Source organism: Bubalus kerabau, chromosome 5 (genome assembly GCF_029407905.1).
Source record: "Bubalus kerabau isolate K-KA32 ecotype Philippines breed swamp buffalo chromosome 5, PCC_UOA_SB_1v2, whole genome shotgun sequence".
In the NCBI taxonomy this organism is placed as follows: Eukaryota; Metazoa; Chordata; class Mammalia; order Artiodactyla; family Bovidae; genus Bubalus; species Bubalus kerabau.
Window position 1 is genome coordinate 120,711,835 of NC_073628.1, and position 13,698 is coordinate 120,725,532.

Consider the following 13,698-nt stretch of genomic DNA (forward strand, 5'->3'; position numbering starts at 1 on the left):
GACTGCCATTTCCTCCTCAAGGTATCTTCCCGACCCAGGAATCAAACCCAGGTCTCCTGCTTGCAGACAAATTCTTTACCGACTGAGCTATGAGGAAAGCCCTGTTTTAGGTATACTCAGACCTAATGTCTCTAAATGCTAGTATTATACAGTTCCTATTTCTGCTTATTCTATGTGCACCATTTGCTGAATTTGAAATAATTCTAAGTCATATGTTTGAATATAGGCTGTTACTATTGCACTCCAATGACATGGTTAAATAATTAGCTAAAATAAAAAAGTGTGAGACATAGCTAGTTCACAACAAACCATTTGGAGGATATTAAGTCTTTGGATAATGAATGATATTTCCGCTGAAGTAAACAAACTTACAGATAAGACTCTCAATTAAGGAAAGTGCAAAAATTTCACTATGTTTTAGAAGATTAGTGAAGTTTTCAGAAATGCAGTAGACTACACAGAAGTCTAACAATAAAACAAAGCAACACAGTATTTCATACAAGACATCTGTAACATCAAATTTCATATAAGTAATACAGCTAAGGCATTTTCTAAGAATAAAACTAAAAAGTTACAATTTGTGAATAAAATGCAAAGTTGTACTTTCTTTTTTAATTGTGCTTTTCACAATTAAAAACTATGTACTGTAATTTAGACAAAATGTTCACTAAGATAACAGAAATCCTTCAATTGATTCTCTTAATACTTGATCAACGAAGAAAAGCTATAAAGTAGTTATTTATGCCCAATACCCCGGAGACCAAACTATGAAAAGCAAACCTCAAATATCGTCGCTCCTGTGAATCGACTTAGAGCAGCAAACTCAAGGATCAAGGTGCCTGCACAGGCTGTACAGGTATCAGTCTCAGTACCTGTCCGAGCTTCTGGTTTTCTGATACCAAACTTCAAATTGATCTAAATAAAATCAGAAGATTATCATTAGTGATTATCAAGAGATAATGATTTCTGGATAAGAAACCATTTTTCAATTGAGACTCTAATCAGATCATGAGAATAACTGATAAAATAACACTGAAATTTTATCTGCTGATCTTTGTGACTTTCCAATTACCATCTAGGGAAGTACATTGTAAGCACATACTATTCATGGGATAAGTAAGTTTTCACTTAACTTCTTCTTCAAGGGTATCAAAATTCAGTATCAATATAATAATTATACAAAGTAAACACTTGCTATAACAATTGTGTTCTCTGGACAGTTTGAACTACTCAGTACCACATTAGGAAACTATTCCAATCCTAAAACAAATTGAGGTTTAACTGAGAATCTGTGAAAAAGTATTAGTATTAGTCTTTCATAGAGAAAAAACTAAGCATAGTATATATTTAAAAGAAGATTAAAATTTTATTCACAGTTTTTAAAGTTTTGAAATATAGAGTATGTTACCTTGCTGACAGACTAACAAATAACACAAAGAAAAATGTTTCAACCAGCCAAATAACACCACAATATAAACTTGAACCAAGCTGACCAGAAATGAGCTCTAGGTTTTTAAATAACCATTAACTGCTCAAGAGCATTTCTGTCCAGCATATACTTCTGTGTTAAAACCACTGTTGCAAATATTATCAATTATGTATTCATATCCAAGAGAGGTTGATTGTACTCATTTTCATGAGCAAAAGCAGTATTTACTAATTATATTTAAGAAGGATGGGAAGGTAGTTATTTTCTACCTGTAGTCCTCGTCTAAAAAAATAATTTTTAAAATTATATTGATACTTCTGAGGACAAGCAAGTAATATGACTGTTTTATGATAATGACCTTAGTAGCTTCTGTTTCAATTTCTTATCTGCTTCTCATGTTATGACAAAAGTGAAGAACTGCTAGATTCTTCTAAGTTCAGCACCTCCACTTATAATAAAAACTAAAAATATTTACTAAAAGTAAATTCAATTAACTAAACATTTAGATGGTTTAAAATAATTTTGATTTCAATTTTAATATTCTAAGGAAACAAAAAGATTAACAAGAAAGTTTAAGCCACACTAATAAGCAAAGAGATTTCAAATTTTAAACCACACAAGCAAAAGAAATTTCAAATTAGAACATGTTTCCATTTTTTCCTCATTAAATTGGCTAAAAGTGAAACTGAAAGTCGTGTCCAGCTCTTTGCAACCCCATGGACTATACAGTCTATGAAATTCTTCAGTCAAGAATACTGGAGTGGGTTGCCATGCCCTCCTCCAGGGGATTTGCCCAAACCAGGTTTCAAACCTAGGTCTCCTGCACTGCGGGCGGATTCTTTACTAGCTGAGCCACAAGGGAAGCCTAAGAATACTGGAGTGGGTAGCCTATCCCTTCTCCAGCGGATCTTCCTGACCCAGGAATCAAACAGGGATCTCCTGCATTGCAGGAGGATTCTTTACCAGCTGAGCTATCAGGGAAGCACAAATTGGCTGAAGAGAGATATCAGACAGTGTGGGCAGCAGTATGACCCCATGCACTTTTACATAACATAGGAAGTGTAAAGTAGAACCCTTCTGAAGAACAACTGGTCAATAAGCACACAAAGCCTTAAAAAGCGTTCCCTATTTTATGGCTTTTTTGTTTTTTCTTCTAGTAATTTATCCTTAGGAAGAAATAAGTAAAAAAGATGTGTATAAGGATATTCACAGATGAGCTATTTAAAAATATCATAGACTAGATAGGAATTTAATACTAGTCTGTTTCTTAAACAAAAACAACAAAAAAGATGTTTTCATGATCCACTAAATCAATGGGTAAACGAATGGGCTGCGACCTCCAGTTTGAAAAGCATACAATATCACGCTGGATCTCCAGAGATTTCTTGATGGAGGAAATGAGCCTTATTTATATCAGTAGAGAAGTTATTATAGCAAGCCTAAAGGTTTGGAAATGAAAAACAAAACCAAAATCTCCCTGCTGCTGCTGCTGCTAAGTCATGTCAGTCATGTCTGACTCTGCGACCCCATAGATGGCAGCCCACCAGGCTCCTCTGTCCCTGGGATTCTCCAGGCAAGAACACTGGAGTGGGTTGCCATTTCCTTCTCCAGTGCATGAAAGTGAAAAGTGAAAGTGAAGTCGCTCAGTCGTGTCCAACTCCTAGCGACCCCATGGACTGCAGCCCACCAGGCTCCTCTGTCCATGGGATTTCCCAGGCAAGAGTACTGGAGTGGGGTGCCACTGCCTTCTCCAAAGAACTCCCTAGGTGTTTTGAAAAACACAAACAGATTATTTTGTCTGAAACAGAACATGCATTTCATTGGGGTATGGGTATGAAAGAACCTCAGAAAGAAAGTCGATTGCCAAACCAGAAAGAAACCTGGAAGTTAAAGGACATTCAGTGCAAAAGGCAGAGTCAGTAAATTTCTGAGGGCAATTTGATAAAAATCATGCTTTAGTAAGATTAATTTTTAAGTCTCTGAAGCAAAAACTAGAGAGAGAAGAGTAAAATATACATTTATAATAGTTTATGAATACAATTATATTAGTTTCAACAATAAAGCAATCGTAAGAAACAAACAGAGCTTGGTAATGGCTGAGATGTCTGGCCCAGGTAAGAAGGAAAGAGTAATACTGTTATTAATAATAAAGAATGAAATATATCAGGAGAGAGTTCTTCCCATCTTCAATAATAGCTCCTTTCCCTCTGCCTTAAATATAAAATTTTCTTGGGTGGGCGGGCGGGGAGCTGGGGGATAACCCCTAGGACTTCCCTGGTGGTCCAGTGGTTAAGAATCGACCTTGCAATTTCAACGCAGGGAACAAGGGTTCACTTCGTGGTTGAGGCACCCATGCTGCGGGGCAACTAAGCCTGCAAGCTGGAACTACTAAGTCCACCCGCCACAACTAGAAAGAAGCTACCCTGCCACACCGAAGAGCCCATGGACTGCAATGAAAGACCCAACGCAGCCAAATACATAAATAATAATAAAAACTCCCTCAACTGACTGTGCTTGTGCTGCCAACTCTCCTTAACTACAAACATAGAGGAAACCTTAAAATGAATGTCCCTATTCTTTCACCTATGTCGAATCCTTCTTCCCCTTTATTCTGCCACGTTAGATCCTTCAAGGCTCTGTTTACCCCTAATTATCCTAATGTTTGCTGGAACGTCTCCTTCTGAAACTCTTTTTTTAGTATTTTTAATACCATACGCTATGTTGCGGTTCTCCTCCTAAGTCTCCGCACAATCTCCTTTTCACTGCTGTGCTTCCTCATTCCCCTCTGTCCTGTATTCTCTCAATATCCTCTCCTCTGGAGAGTGAAGACCTACTCTACTGCTTCCACCACATCGTCTGCACAATAATTCTGGGCCCAAATTCTAGTCTGGCATTTGTTTCTTCCTTCTGCAGCATAACCTTATGCAATGACACAAAAAGTTTTAACGAATCTAAATTCTCACACCATTCAAATGCAAATTAACCAAAATGTTCATATAAATTTGTTATAGAGCTTGAAGCAATTATTTTTCCAGCCTCAAGCAGGTAAGGAACGATGGCTGGATCACAAAAATTGATTCTTTCAAAACAGCAAAGAAGTATACAAAGGCTGCCACATTTTTCAGAATTACTTACTCTTGGATAAGGAAGGCCACTGGTAGTATTGAAAGCTGGTAAAAGTTTGTAGCCCAATTGCTTTGCCATTTGGAGAAGCTCATCATTGTACCACTGCATGTACTCGCCTTTTTCTTTCAGCATGATTGCCAGTGAGTGTCCACCCAAAAGACCCCTACAACCAGAGAGATGAAACATCAGTCACATTGTACACATACTTACATATCATCACCTAAACAGATGTGGGTATCTTGCTACCAACAATTTAGAGTACATAAGGAACAATCACAGAAGAACATAATTTCTTACCTAACTCTGGCTACTCAGTTTGTGGCAAACCATTATAAAAACCATTATTAAATCATGGCTGGTATGAAAAAAAAAAAAAAGAATCAAATGTTGTAACTGTTGTAAAAGGTTTGGCCCTTGGAGAAGGGAATGGCAGCCCACTCCAGTATTCTTGTCTGGAAAATCCCATGGAGAGAGGAGCCTGGTGGGCTACAGTCCACAGGGTTGAAAAAGAGTCAGACACATCTGAGCAACTAAACAACAAGGATGAAAGGGTTTGGCGTTCTTAAATACCGTACATTTTCTTAAAATAAAAAACAACCTAGGATCACTTATCTTAATAAGTTTAACACATTTGATTTTAACAAATTTTAAATTTAATTATAGCACCCTTAAATCTCTTAACTCTTAGTGTAACATTAACAAAAATTCCCCACTCTTTATTAAATGTAATAGATTAATAAACTCTGTGAAAAGCTAAAAAACTATTTTTTAAATTTAACTGATGAATAGACTCATTTTGCCTGTGTGACAAAAGGAAATGAGTTACAGTAACACAAAAATAACCATTAAATATAAAAATGTAATAATGTTGAAACGTGAATTAATAAATCCTGCACTTCCTGTGTTCCAAGAATATTTCAAACTGTTAGTTCAAAGGTAATCCTATAAATTCAGTTTGGCTTGAAGAAGTGTTAAGGTTAGTAAAATAGATAAGCTGACAAAAAAACTGTGATGTAGCTAATATGCAAATACTTGACCTGTTGTCAGTCCTTTTTTAACAACATACAAGGATTACCTTTGATTTGAGTCTGCAACTACTTCCGAAGCTTGTTGCTGACTGTGCCACACATATAGCAGGGTCATTCCGCAGTCTCTGTGTTTTACAGTATCACACCTTTTATTTTTTACACGTAAAAAATTTCTTGCTTTACTACCACCAAGAAATAAAAAGAGTATACTCTTATTCTTCTGTTATTAAAATCAGAGTTTAGTATCTCACATACTTACCCAAGAACTCTGATGTTTGTTTCAAAGACAGATACAACTACATCATTATCTAAGTTAACATCTCTTAAAACTTTTCTCACTGCATCTTCAAATTCTTTAGTTTTATTTAATACCTAGGAGAAGAAAATTATTTAAAGTAAAGTAATTTTCAACCAAGACATAGAGAAATATCCACAGAATGAGCTACTAATAGCAAGTTAATACCTTAAGATTATAAAAAATAACACACAAAAAATGTTTCCCTTAAGCATATTATAAAAATGTGATACTATCTAAAACTGAAAAAGATTAAATACCTATTTATATTGCAAGGAATCTTTATATACTTCCTTTTTTTAGACACACTGAAAAATCATTAGGACTTTAAAACAATCATCATCAGAACTGTTAGCTGGTGTGTATAACCCATGACCTAGAGCTGCAAGAGGTGAACTCTACTGGGATTTGCTTCCCAAGTCAAACAAAACAAAATCCACCCTATTCGTCAAATATCATTTTAAAACTTGCTTAGTCTCGGAAGAAAGCACATCCTCCAGGGAATGATCAATTGATCCTAAACCATACAATGCTTGCCATCTTCACCCCTTGGACATCAAGGCCCCTAACTGAGGAGGCAGTGCAATGTTGGGCTAAGAACAAGCTCTGATTTGAATTCTGGTTCCTTAGTCTCATCTCTGAGCCTGTTCTTTCATCTATAAAAAGAGGAAATACCTATCCTCAGAGGTTTATTTTCCTAAATGAGGTACTGCATGTAAAGCACTTTTAGTAGAGCACCTTATTTAGTACGTGCTTGATACCATTACTATCTATTATTACCATTATTACCATGAGGGTCTATAATCCTGACGAAGCTAAAAACTCTGGATGCTTGCAATGAGCTCCAGAGGAGGGTCACTGTCATTACACAGGTTGTGTCGATTTTTCAGTCTAAATTAAGGTTGCACAAGTAGATGTTATTTAGATCTCAGGTCCATTAAAAGTAGTTTTCCTTTACTTGACTGTTTAATCTTTTTGTTTGATAATATTTTATAGTGTTTTCTCATCTGATCTGATACTTCACTAAAAATCCTAATCTAGGGACTTCCCTGGTGGTCCAGAGGTTAAGAATCTGCCTGCGAATGTAGGGTTGATCCCTGGTCTGGGAAGATCCCACATGCCAAGAAGCAACTAAACTGATGCACCCCAACTCCTAAGCCAGTGCTCTAGTGTCCGGGACCCACAACTAATGAGCTGTTTTCCCCCCAACTACTGAAGCCCAAGCGCTTAGTCTGCACTCTGCAATAAGAGAAGGCATGGCAATGAGAAGTCTGTGCCCCGCAAAAAAGAGCAGCCCCGACTCGCCACAACTAAAGCAAAGAAAGCTCGAGCACAGCAATGAAGACCTAGCACAGCCAAAAGGAAACAGAAATTTTTTAAATTCGAATTTAGGCATAAAACATAAGAGTCTGACTAAAGTTTAAGTAAAATTTAGGGTAAGCCTTGAGTGTAATATAATATAAAACCTGATTTTAAATTGAGTGCTTTTCTTTCTCAGTCTCAAAGTCCACGTAAATTCTGAAGCCACAAATGTGAATGTACAAAGACCTGTATCACTTCCGGGAGACACAACTGTTCTACTCACTCCTCACACACACACACACATCTTTTTAATATAATTCTGTTCATCTTATTCTTTCAAAGATTATCTCCTGAGAATTTCTCCCAAGAATAGTACCTACACTATCTGTTTCAAAGAAGAATAAAAATGAGACTTTTGTCCATAATTAGCTAAAAATTCATTCTAATAGCTCCATTAGTTGACGGGTTTCTTAAGCTCCTAACTGATGACAAAGAACAAATTCAGGTCTCTTCCCTTCCCCTCTTTAATCTGTTCAGTATCTCTCTGTAGATTTCATGGTAACGTTGACTTTAGTGGTAAATTTAAAGTTTTAGGTTTGATTTCATTACAATCAATAGAAACTAGATGTCTAGAATTATGAACAAGAGTTTAAATCGAAAGATCAAACTCTGACAACAGAAGTTCTATTTAACATATTGTGGTGTGACCAAAATAAAAACAATAAGGTTGCATCCTGTCCCAAGTGATATGTCCTCTACTATTTTCAAATAAAGAAACCACAAATCAAAAAATGATCACAGAGTAAATTAGAAATATTAAATACTTGTATTGATAAAATGTACAACATTCCTTCTAAATGCAGGAAAAACATTCAAACTAATTTCTTTTAATCCTTCTGCTTAAGTAGATATTAATAGGTATCTTAGATATCCAATCTAGGCCCTTCTGAAGTGAAAACAGGGGTCCAGAGAAGCTAGATAATTTGGCCAACGTCACATATTAATATTATATGATCACTTCCTGGTACTCCCTGCCACAGGGAGCAAGAACTCAGGTTACAGCAAACAGTGCGCTAAGTGTGATCTGCTGACCAGCAGCAACAGCACCACCAAGCGGCAGTTTGTTAGAAAAACATCTCCTTGGGCCTGCCTTCAGTCTACTTCATCACAACCTGCATTTTATTTTAGCAGATGCCCAGGTGATTTGTAGCAAACAAGTCTAAAAAGCACTGCATCATTACACGTGGTTCTCAAACTTGAGCATATATTAGAATCATCTAGAAGCTTGTTTAAAAAAAAAAAACAAAAACATTCCTGGGCATTACTCCCAGACTTTCTGATTCAACAGGCCTGGTATGAGGCTCTACAATCTGCATCTCTAACAAGTGGCCAGGTGATGCTGATGCTGGTAGTGCTGGAATCATATTTTGAGAACCACAGCCAAAGTGGTTTAATTTCAAAGCGGAATAGAACCTATTTATAATAATGGCTGCTCAACTAGAGACCAGTAGATTTCTAAATATAGGGAAGTTATACAGCCTAGAAACACATTTTCTCCTTTATTTCTGATAAAAAATTTTAAAACACATAGAATATCTGAGGTTCAGGTTCATAAAAATCAGTAAGAGCTTAGAGATGATGGAGAGCTTCCAGTATATAAGGATAAAGCCAAGATGACAGAATGAGAAACAAACGTACATCCACCTATGGTCTTTCCTAATACACAGCTACTGCCCTCACTCACTCCCCTGTATCAAGACAGACATGAGGTGTATCATCCAGCTACACTTATAAATAAATAACACCACTTAGCTTCTCCCAGGGTGGCAATTTGTGTCTCCTGGGATACCTATTTATATTTTTCTCTTCTCCTAACATAGCGGAACACATAGGACTACTAAACCAAAAATAAGGTACACAAGAGTCTCTCTTATAGTCATTATAATATGGTTCACACATTCCTTTTATTTCTGAAAAATGAAATCACCACTTTCAAAACTCTGATACAGCTAAAAAGGTCTAAACAATCATGGGCTTCTCAACAAAAAATGTCTCAACTATGGTTAAATTTTATAAACAAAGAGAAGCTTTAGAGAAATACACAATAATGCCGGGTCCCACTTCAGGAAAATTAAATCAGAATAACTTGGGAGAGAAGGATATTTTTTTAAACTTCATTAAGTAATATTCCTAAGATGCTGATATAGTTGAGAGTCTCTGATTAAAAAAGAAAAGAAAAAGACAAAAAGAATCACCCAGTGAAATAAAAATATAGAAACAGTACTGGGAAGAAAAGCCAGGCTCTGAAAATTTTCTGCCACCACAAAGATTTTTTTGTGCGTTTTTAAAAATATTAATCAATACTTTAGACATTAATTCAGTAACTTTGAGAATCATGCCTTAAGGAAAATTCTGAAACAAGCCTATTTTTATACCATAAATGATCTGAGAGTAAAAAACTAGAAAGATACTACATTCAGAAATCATGACGGCTGGAACTGAGCCATTCCCCTCTGCCATCACAAACCACCCTCAACGAGAATTAATTTAAATAACTTTGCCTCCCATCAGGTCTAAAAGGAGTGCCAAGTAGTGATCACTTGGTATTAAAAATCACTTCTGAGAAAGAACTAAAATTTTAATGGACCTAACATATAAAAATTTTAATTTAACAATTTCAGTATCATTGCAGCATGTCTTTCTGGAACAAGAATATCAAAAGCATTTTTTTGAATTACTTTCTTCCAATAGCGTCAATCTACTTGTCCAAAAGGAAACAACTTTTCTGATTAAGGGGCCACCATGTAAGCTAACATACCTATAAATTTTGAGTATCTCCATGATTCCATATAATTTCACTTGACATTCACATGACATTATCAACTCAATAATATGAAAGATTTATTTTGAAGTAAAGATCAAATTATCTTAAATTCTGAAAGCTTCTATTTCAGACTTACTGTACTACAATTATATTCATAGTACTTGAGCACACATATTATGAAATTTATAAAATAATTTAAGAAGAATCAAACCTACCACAAGAGTATCCAAAGAATCAATCAGTGTCAGGGAAAATCTATGACACAAGTATAGTGAGATACAAAACATTAGAATTCTGAATATTTTTATTCATGAACATATAAGACATTATCTGCATCCTACTGACTGACTGGAAGTTTCCATTATTCCATTAACTAGTACTTTCATGCATCTACAGTACCATGTAACCTATAAAACACTAAAAGAACCTGAAAAGCCTTAACATCATATTTAGATTAGGCATAATGACAAATCTTTCAAAGTGAATAGAAATATTCATTAGCTCTTTTAAAAGCAAGTAAAAAATATTAATGCATCAACACCTTATAAGTGTCAACAACTATATACATTCTAAAAGACACATTCATCTTAACAAATGACTCAACTTTTCACTGATTTAAGAGGTAAACTGATTAATATTGTACAAAAGATAACAGGAATAAAGGAATTTAATGGAATACTTAAAGCAGTCTTTGAAATTTAACCAATTCCCAGATACACAATTACACACTGTCTCTAAGATGCCTTAAGACTTGAGAACTTTGAGCTGCCATGTTATGCCCTTTGTTAATACTCACTTTCCCAAGGCATCATCAACATCACCCCGACTTGGCTCCTGGCCTCTAACCCGACCTCTGCAGGTCAAAGGCATGAGTTCATCTGCTGGGTAAGCATGTTCCTGCAAGGAAAGTCTTAGTGAGTCACTAAGCAAAGTAAGAGGAAAGCGCACATCTTTTAGAGAACATAACTTTTCAGTTTTTTTTTTAACAAACATTAATCAAAAGTTTTACTATTCTTACAGTCCATGAAACCTTAAAAGAAAACTTTTTAGCCATAAATATGTACTTGTAAATACAAGAAAATATTTCCTTAAAACTCTAACAATCCGTTTCCCCTTCACCCAATCTCACTTCCCAGAGAGAGAACTGCTGTTACAACTGGCATTTATATTCCAGACCTATCCACATACATAGAAATACATGCACATACATCATTTAAAAATTTCATTTACAAATAGGTACTCACGCCATATGCACACCACTGTCCTAAAATGTGTTCACTTAAATCACTCTGGGGTTTTTCATGCTGCAATTCTACAGATGTATTTTATTCTTTTTAATAACTGCATAGTGATAGTTTAATATTAACTAATATTATTGAGTACGTATGTTCTAAGCACTGTTCTATATATTTTAGTTTTTTCAACTTATCACATAACCCTCTGAAACAAATTCCATCATTTCTGTTTTGTAGATGAGAAAACTGAGGGCCAGAGAAATTAACTAAGCCTACGTCATGCAACCAGTAAATGATGTATCCAGAATGCAAACGTGGCAACCTGATTCCAGAGCCCACACACTTGATAGGACCTGCTCCTCACGGTATTCCAAAGTATGGGTACTGATGAACATGTAGGCTGAACGTAATTTTTTGCTGTATAAACAATGCTTCAATAAACAGCTATATGTCCATATCTCTTGTACATATTATGCTTGTATTCTAAGGATTAAATCTCTAAAACCAGACCCAGTGGGTCAAAGGTATGGATATTTCATTTTTTCTGTGCTGTGCTTATCCAACTTATAAGTCATATCCAACTCTTTTCAACTTCTTGGACTGTAGCCCGCCAGGCTCCTCTGTCCACGGGGATTCTCCAGGCAAGAATACTGGAGTGGGTTGCCAAGCCCTCCTCCACGGGCTCTTCCCAACCCAGGGACTGAACCCAGGTCTCCCACATTGCAGGCAGACTCTTTACCGTCTGAGCCACCAGGGAAGCCCAAGAACACGAGTGGGTATCCTATCCCTCTTCCAGGAGATCTTCCTGACCCAGGAAATCATACCGGAGTCTCCTGCATTGCAGGCAGATTCCTTATCAGCTGAGGTAGCAGGGAAGCCCCTTCATTTTTGCTGCTGCTGCTAAGTCACTTCAGTCGTGTCCAACTAGCTACTATCAAACTGAAGACAAAGATATACGCTCTTAACAACACTCTAAGGCAATGATCAACAGTTTACATTTTGCCAATCTCCTGGCTAAAAAATGGTATCTCAAGTTTCATTACAAATGAGGATAAATACCTTTTTGCATTAGCCACTGCTATTTCTTTTCAGAAATGTCTATTTATACCTTTGTTTATTTTCTGTTGGTTGTCTGACTCCTTATACATTGTTATGTAAACATTTTTTCTATCTTTCCTTTGGCTTTTAACTTTGTTTACAGTACTTTTTACTTTAATCTTAAAATATGTAGTTAAATCTATTAGTTTCTTCATGGTTTCTAAATTTGGGGCACGGTTAACAAGGCCATCTTGGGTCTCTGAAAACAGCACACTTATGATTTTATTTTTTATACGTCTAGATAATTACTCCATCTGGAATCTAATTTTGCTTATAATGTGAAGTGGGAATGTACTTGTATTTCCTCCCCCAAATAGCCGATTTCCTAAATATCACTTTTTAAACAATTCATCCTTTCCCTAACTGCTTGAAATATAGCTTATAAAGTGTCTACATTAACACACATTTTCATAGCCTCTACTTTGTTCTACAGACCTAGTTCCTACTCCTATTGCCCTACAGACCTATTTGTTTTACAAACCTACTTCCTGCTTCAAAACCATTGTCTTAATCAGTCTTTGCAACACACCTTGCTACTTGGTTAAGCAATTCACTCCCCCCAGTTATTTTGTTCTAAATTTTCTTAATGAGTTTTTCAAGTTTACTCTTCTGGATAATTTTAAAATTTCCTTAAAATTCCATTGAAATTTTAATTGAAAGAGTCTAAATTGTGGAGAATTGATATTTTTTACCAACTGAATCTTCCTATCTAGGACTACTGTATCAATATACCAGTTCAAATCTTCTTTTATGAATTCAGTTTCCACCACAGGTCGCATATATTTCTTAATCCTTATTAATAGGTACTTTTTATTGAAATAGGTTGATGTACAAAATTATGTTAGTTTCGGGTATACAACACAATGACTCAACTAATAGGCATTTTATAGCTTGGCATACTATTGAGTAGATTTTTTGGATGAGCAACCATGACAGCGTATGTCTAGTCTAAATTATAATGAAGCACACACAAGAATCCTCCCTCTTGTCTACTACACAGTGAAATGTTGTATAATTTTTTTTTAATACATAGCTAACCTAGATAGCATATTAAAAAGCAGAGACAGGACTTTGCCAACAAAGGTCCGTCTAGTCAAGGCTATGGTTTTCCCAGTGGTCGTGTCTGGATGTGAGAGTTGGACTGTGAAGGAAGCTGAGCCCTGAAGAATTGATGTTTTTGAACTGTGGTGTTGGAGAAGACTCTTGAGAGTCCCTTGGACTGCAAGGAGATCCAACCAGTCCATCCTAAAAGAGAACAGTCCTGGTGTTTACTGGAAGGACTGATGCTAAAGCTGAAACTCCAATACTTTGGCCACCTCATGAGAAGAGTTGACTCGCTGGAAAAAACCCTAATGCTGGGA

The 13,698-nt window shown here is 36.0% G+C and overlaps 1 protein-coding gene across 4 annotated transcripts in view; it reads right to left on the bottom strand.

The window, feature by feature from the left end:
• Positions 1-13,698, bottom strand: part of EDEM3 (ER degradation enhancing alpha-mannosidase like protein 3) — a 73,517-nt gene that overhangs the window by 39,143 nt on the left and 20,676 nt on the right. For all 4 annotated transcript variants that reach the window (XM_055582924.1, XM_055582923.1, XM_055582921.1 and 1 more), the window contains exons 3-7: positions 10,801-10,901; positions 10,220-10,259; positions 5,843-5,955; positions 4,565-4,718; positions 781-915 (exon numbers count right to left, since the gene is read on the bottom strand). In XM_055582924.1, the coding sequence (XP_055438899.1) occupies positions 781-915; positions 4,565-4,718; positions 5,843-5,955; positions 10,220-10,259; positions 10,801-10,901 (543 nt within the window). The remainder of the gene's footprint in view (positions 1-780; positions 916-4,564; positions 4,719-5,842; positions 5,956-10,219; positions 10,260-10,800; positions 10,902-13,698) is intronic.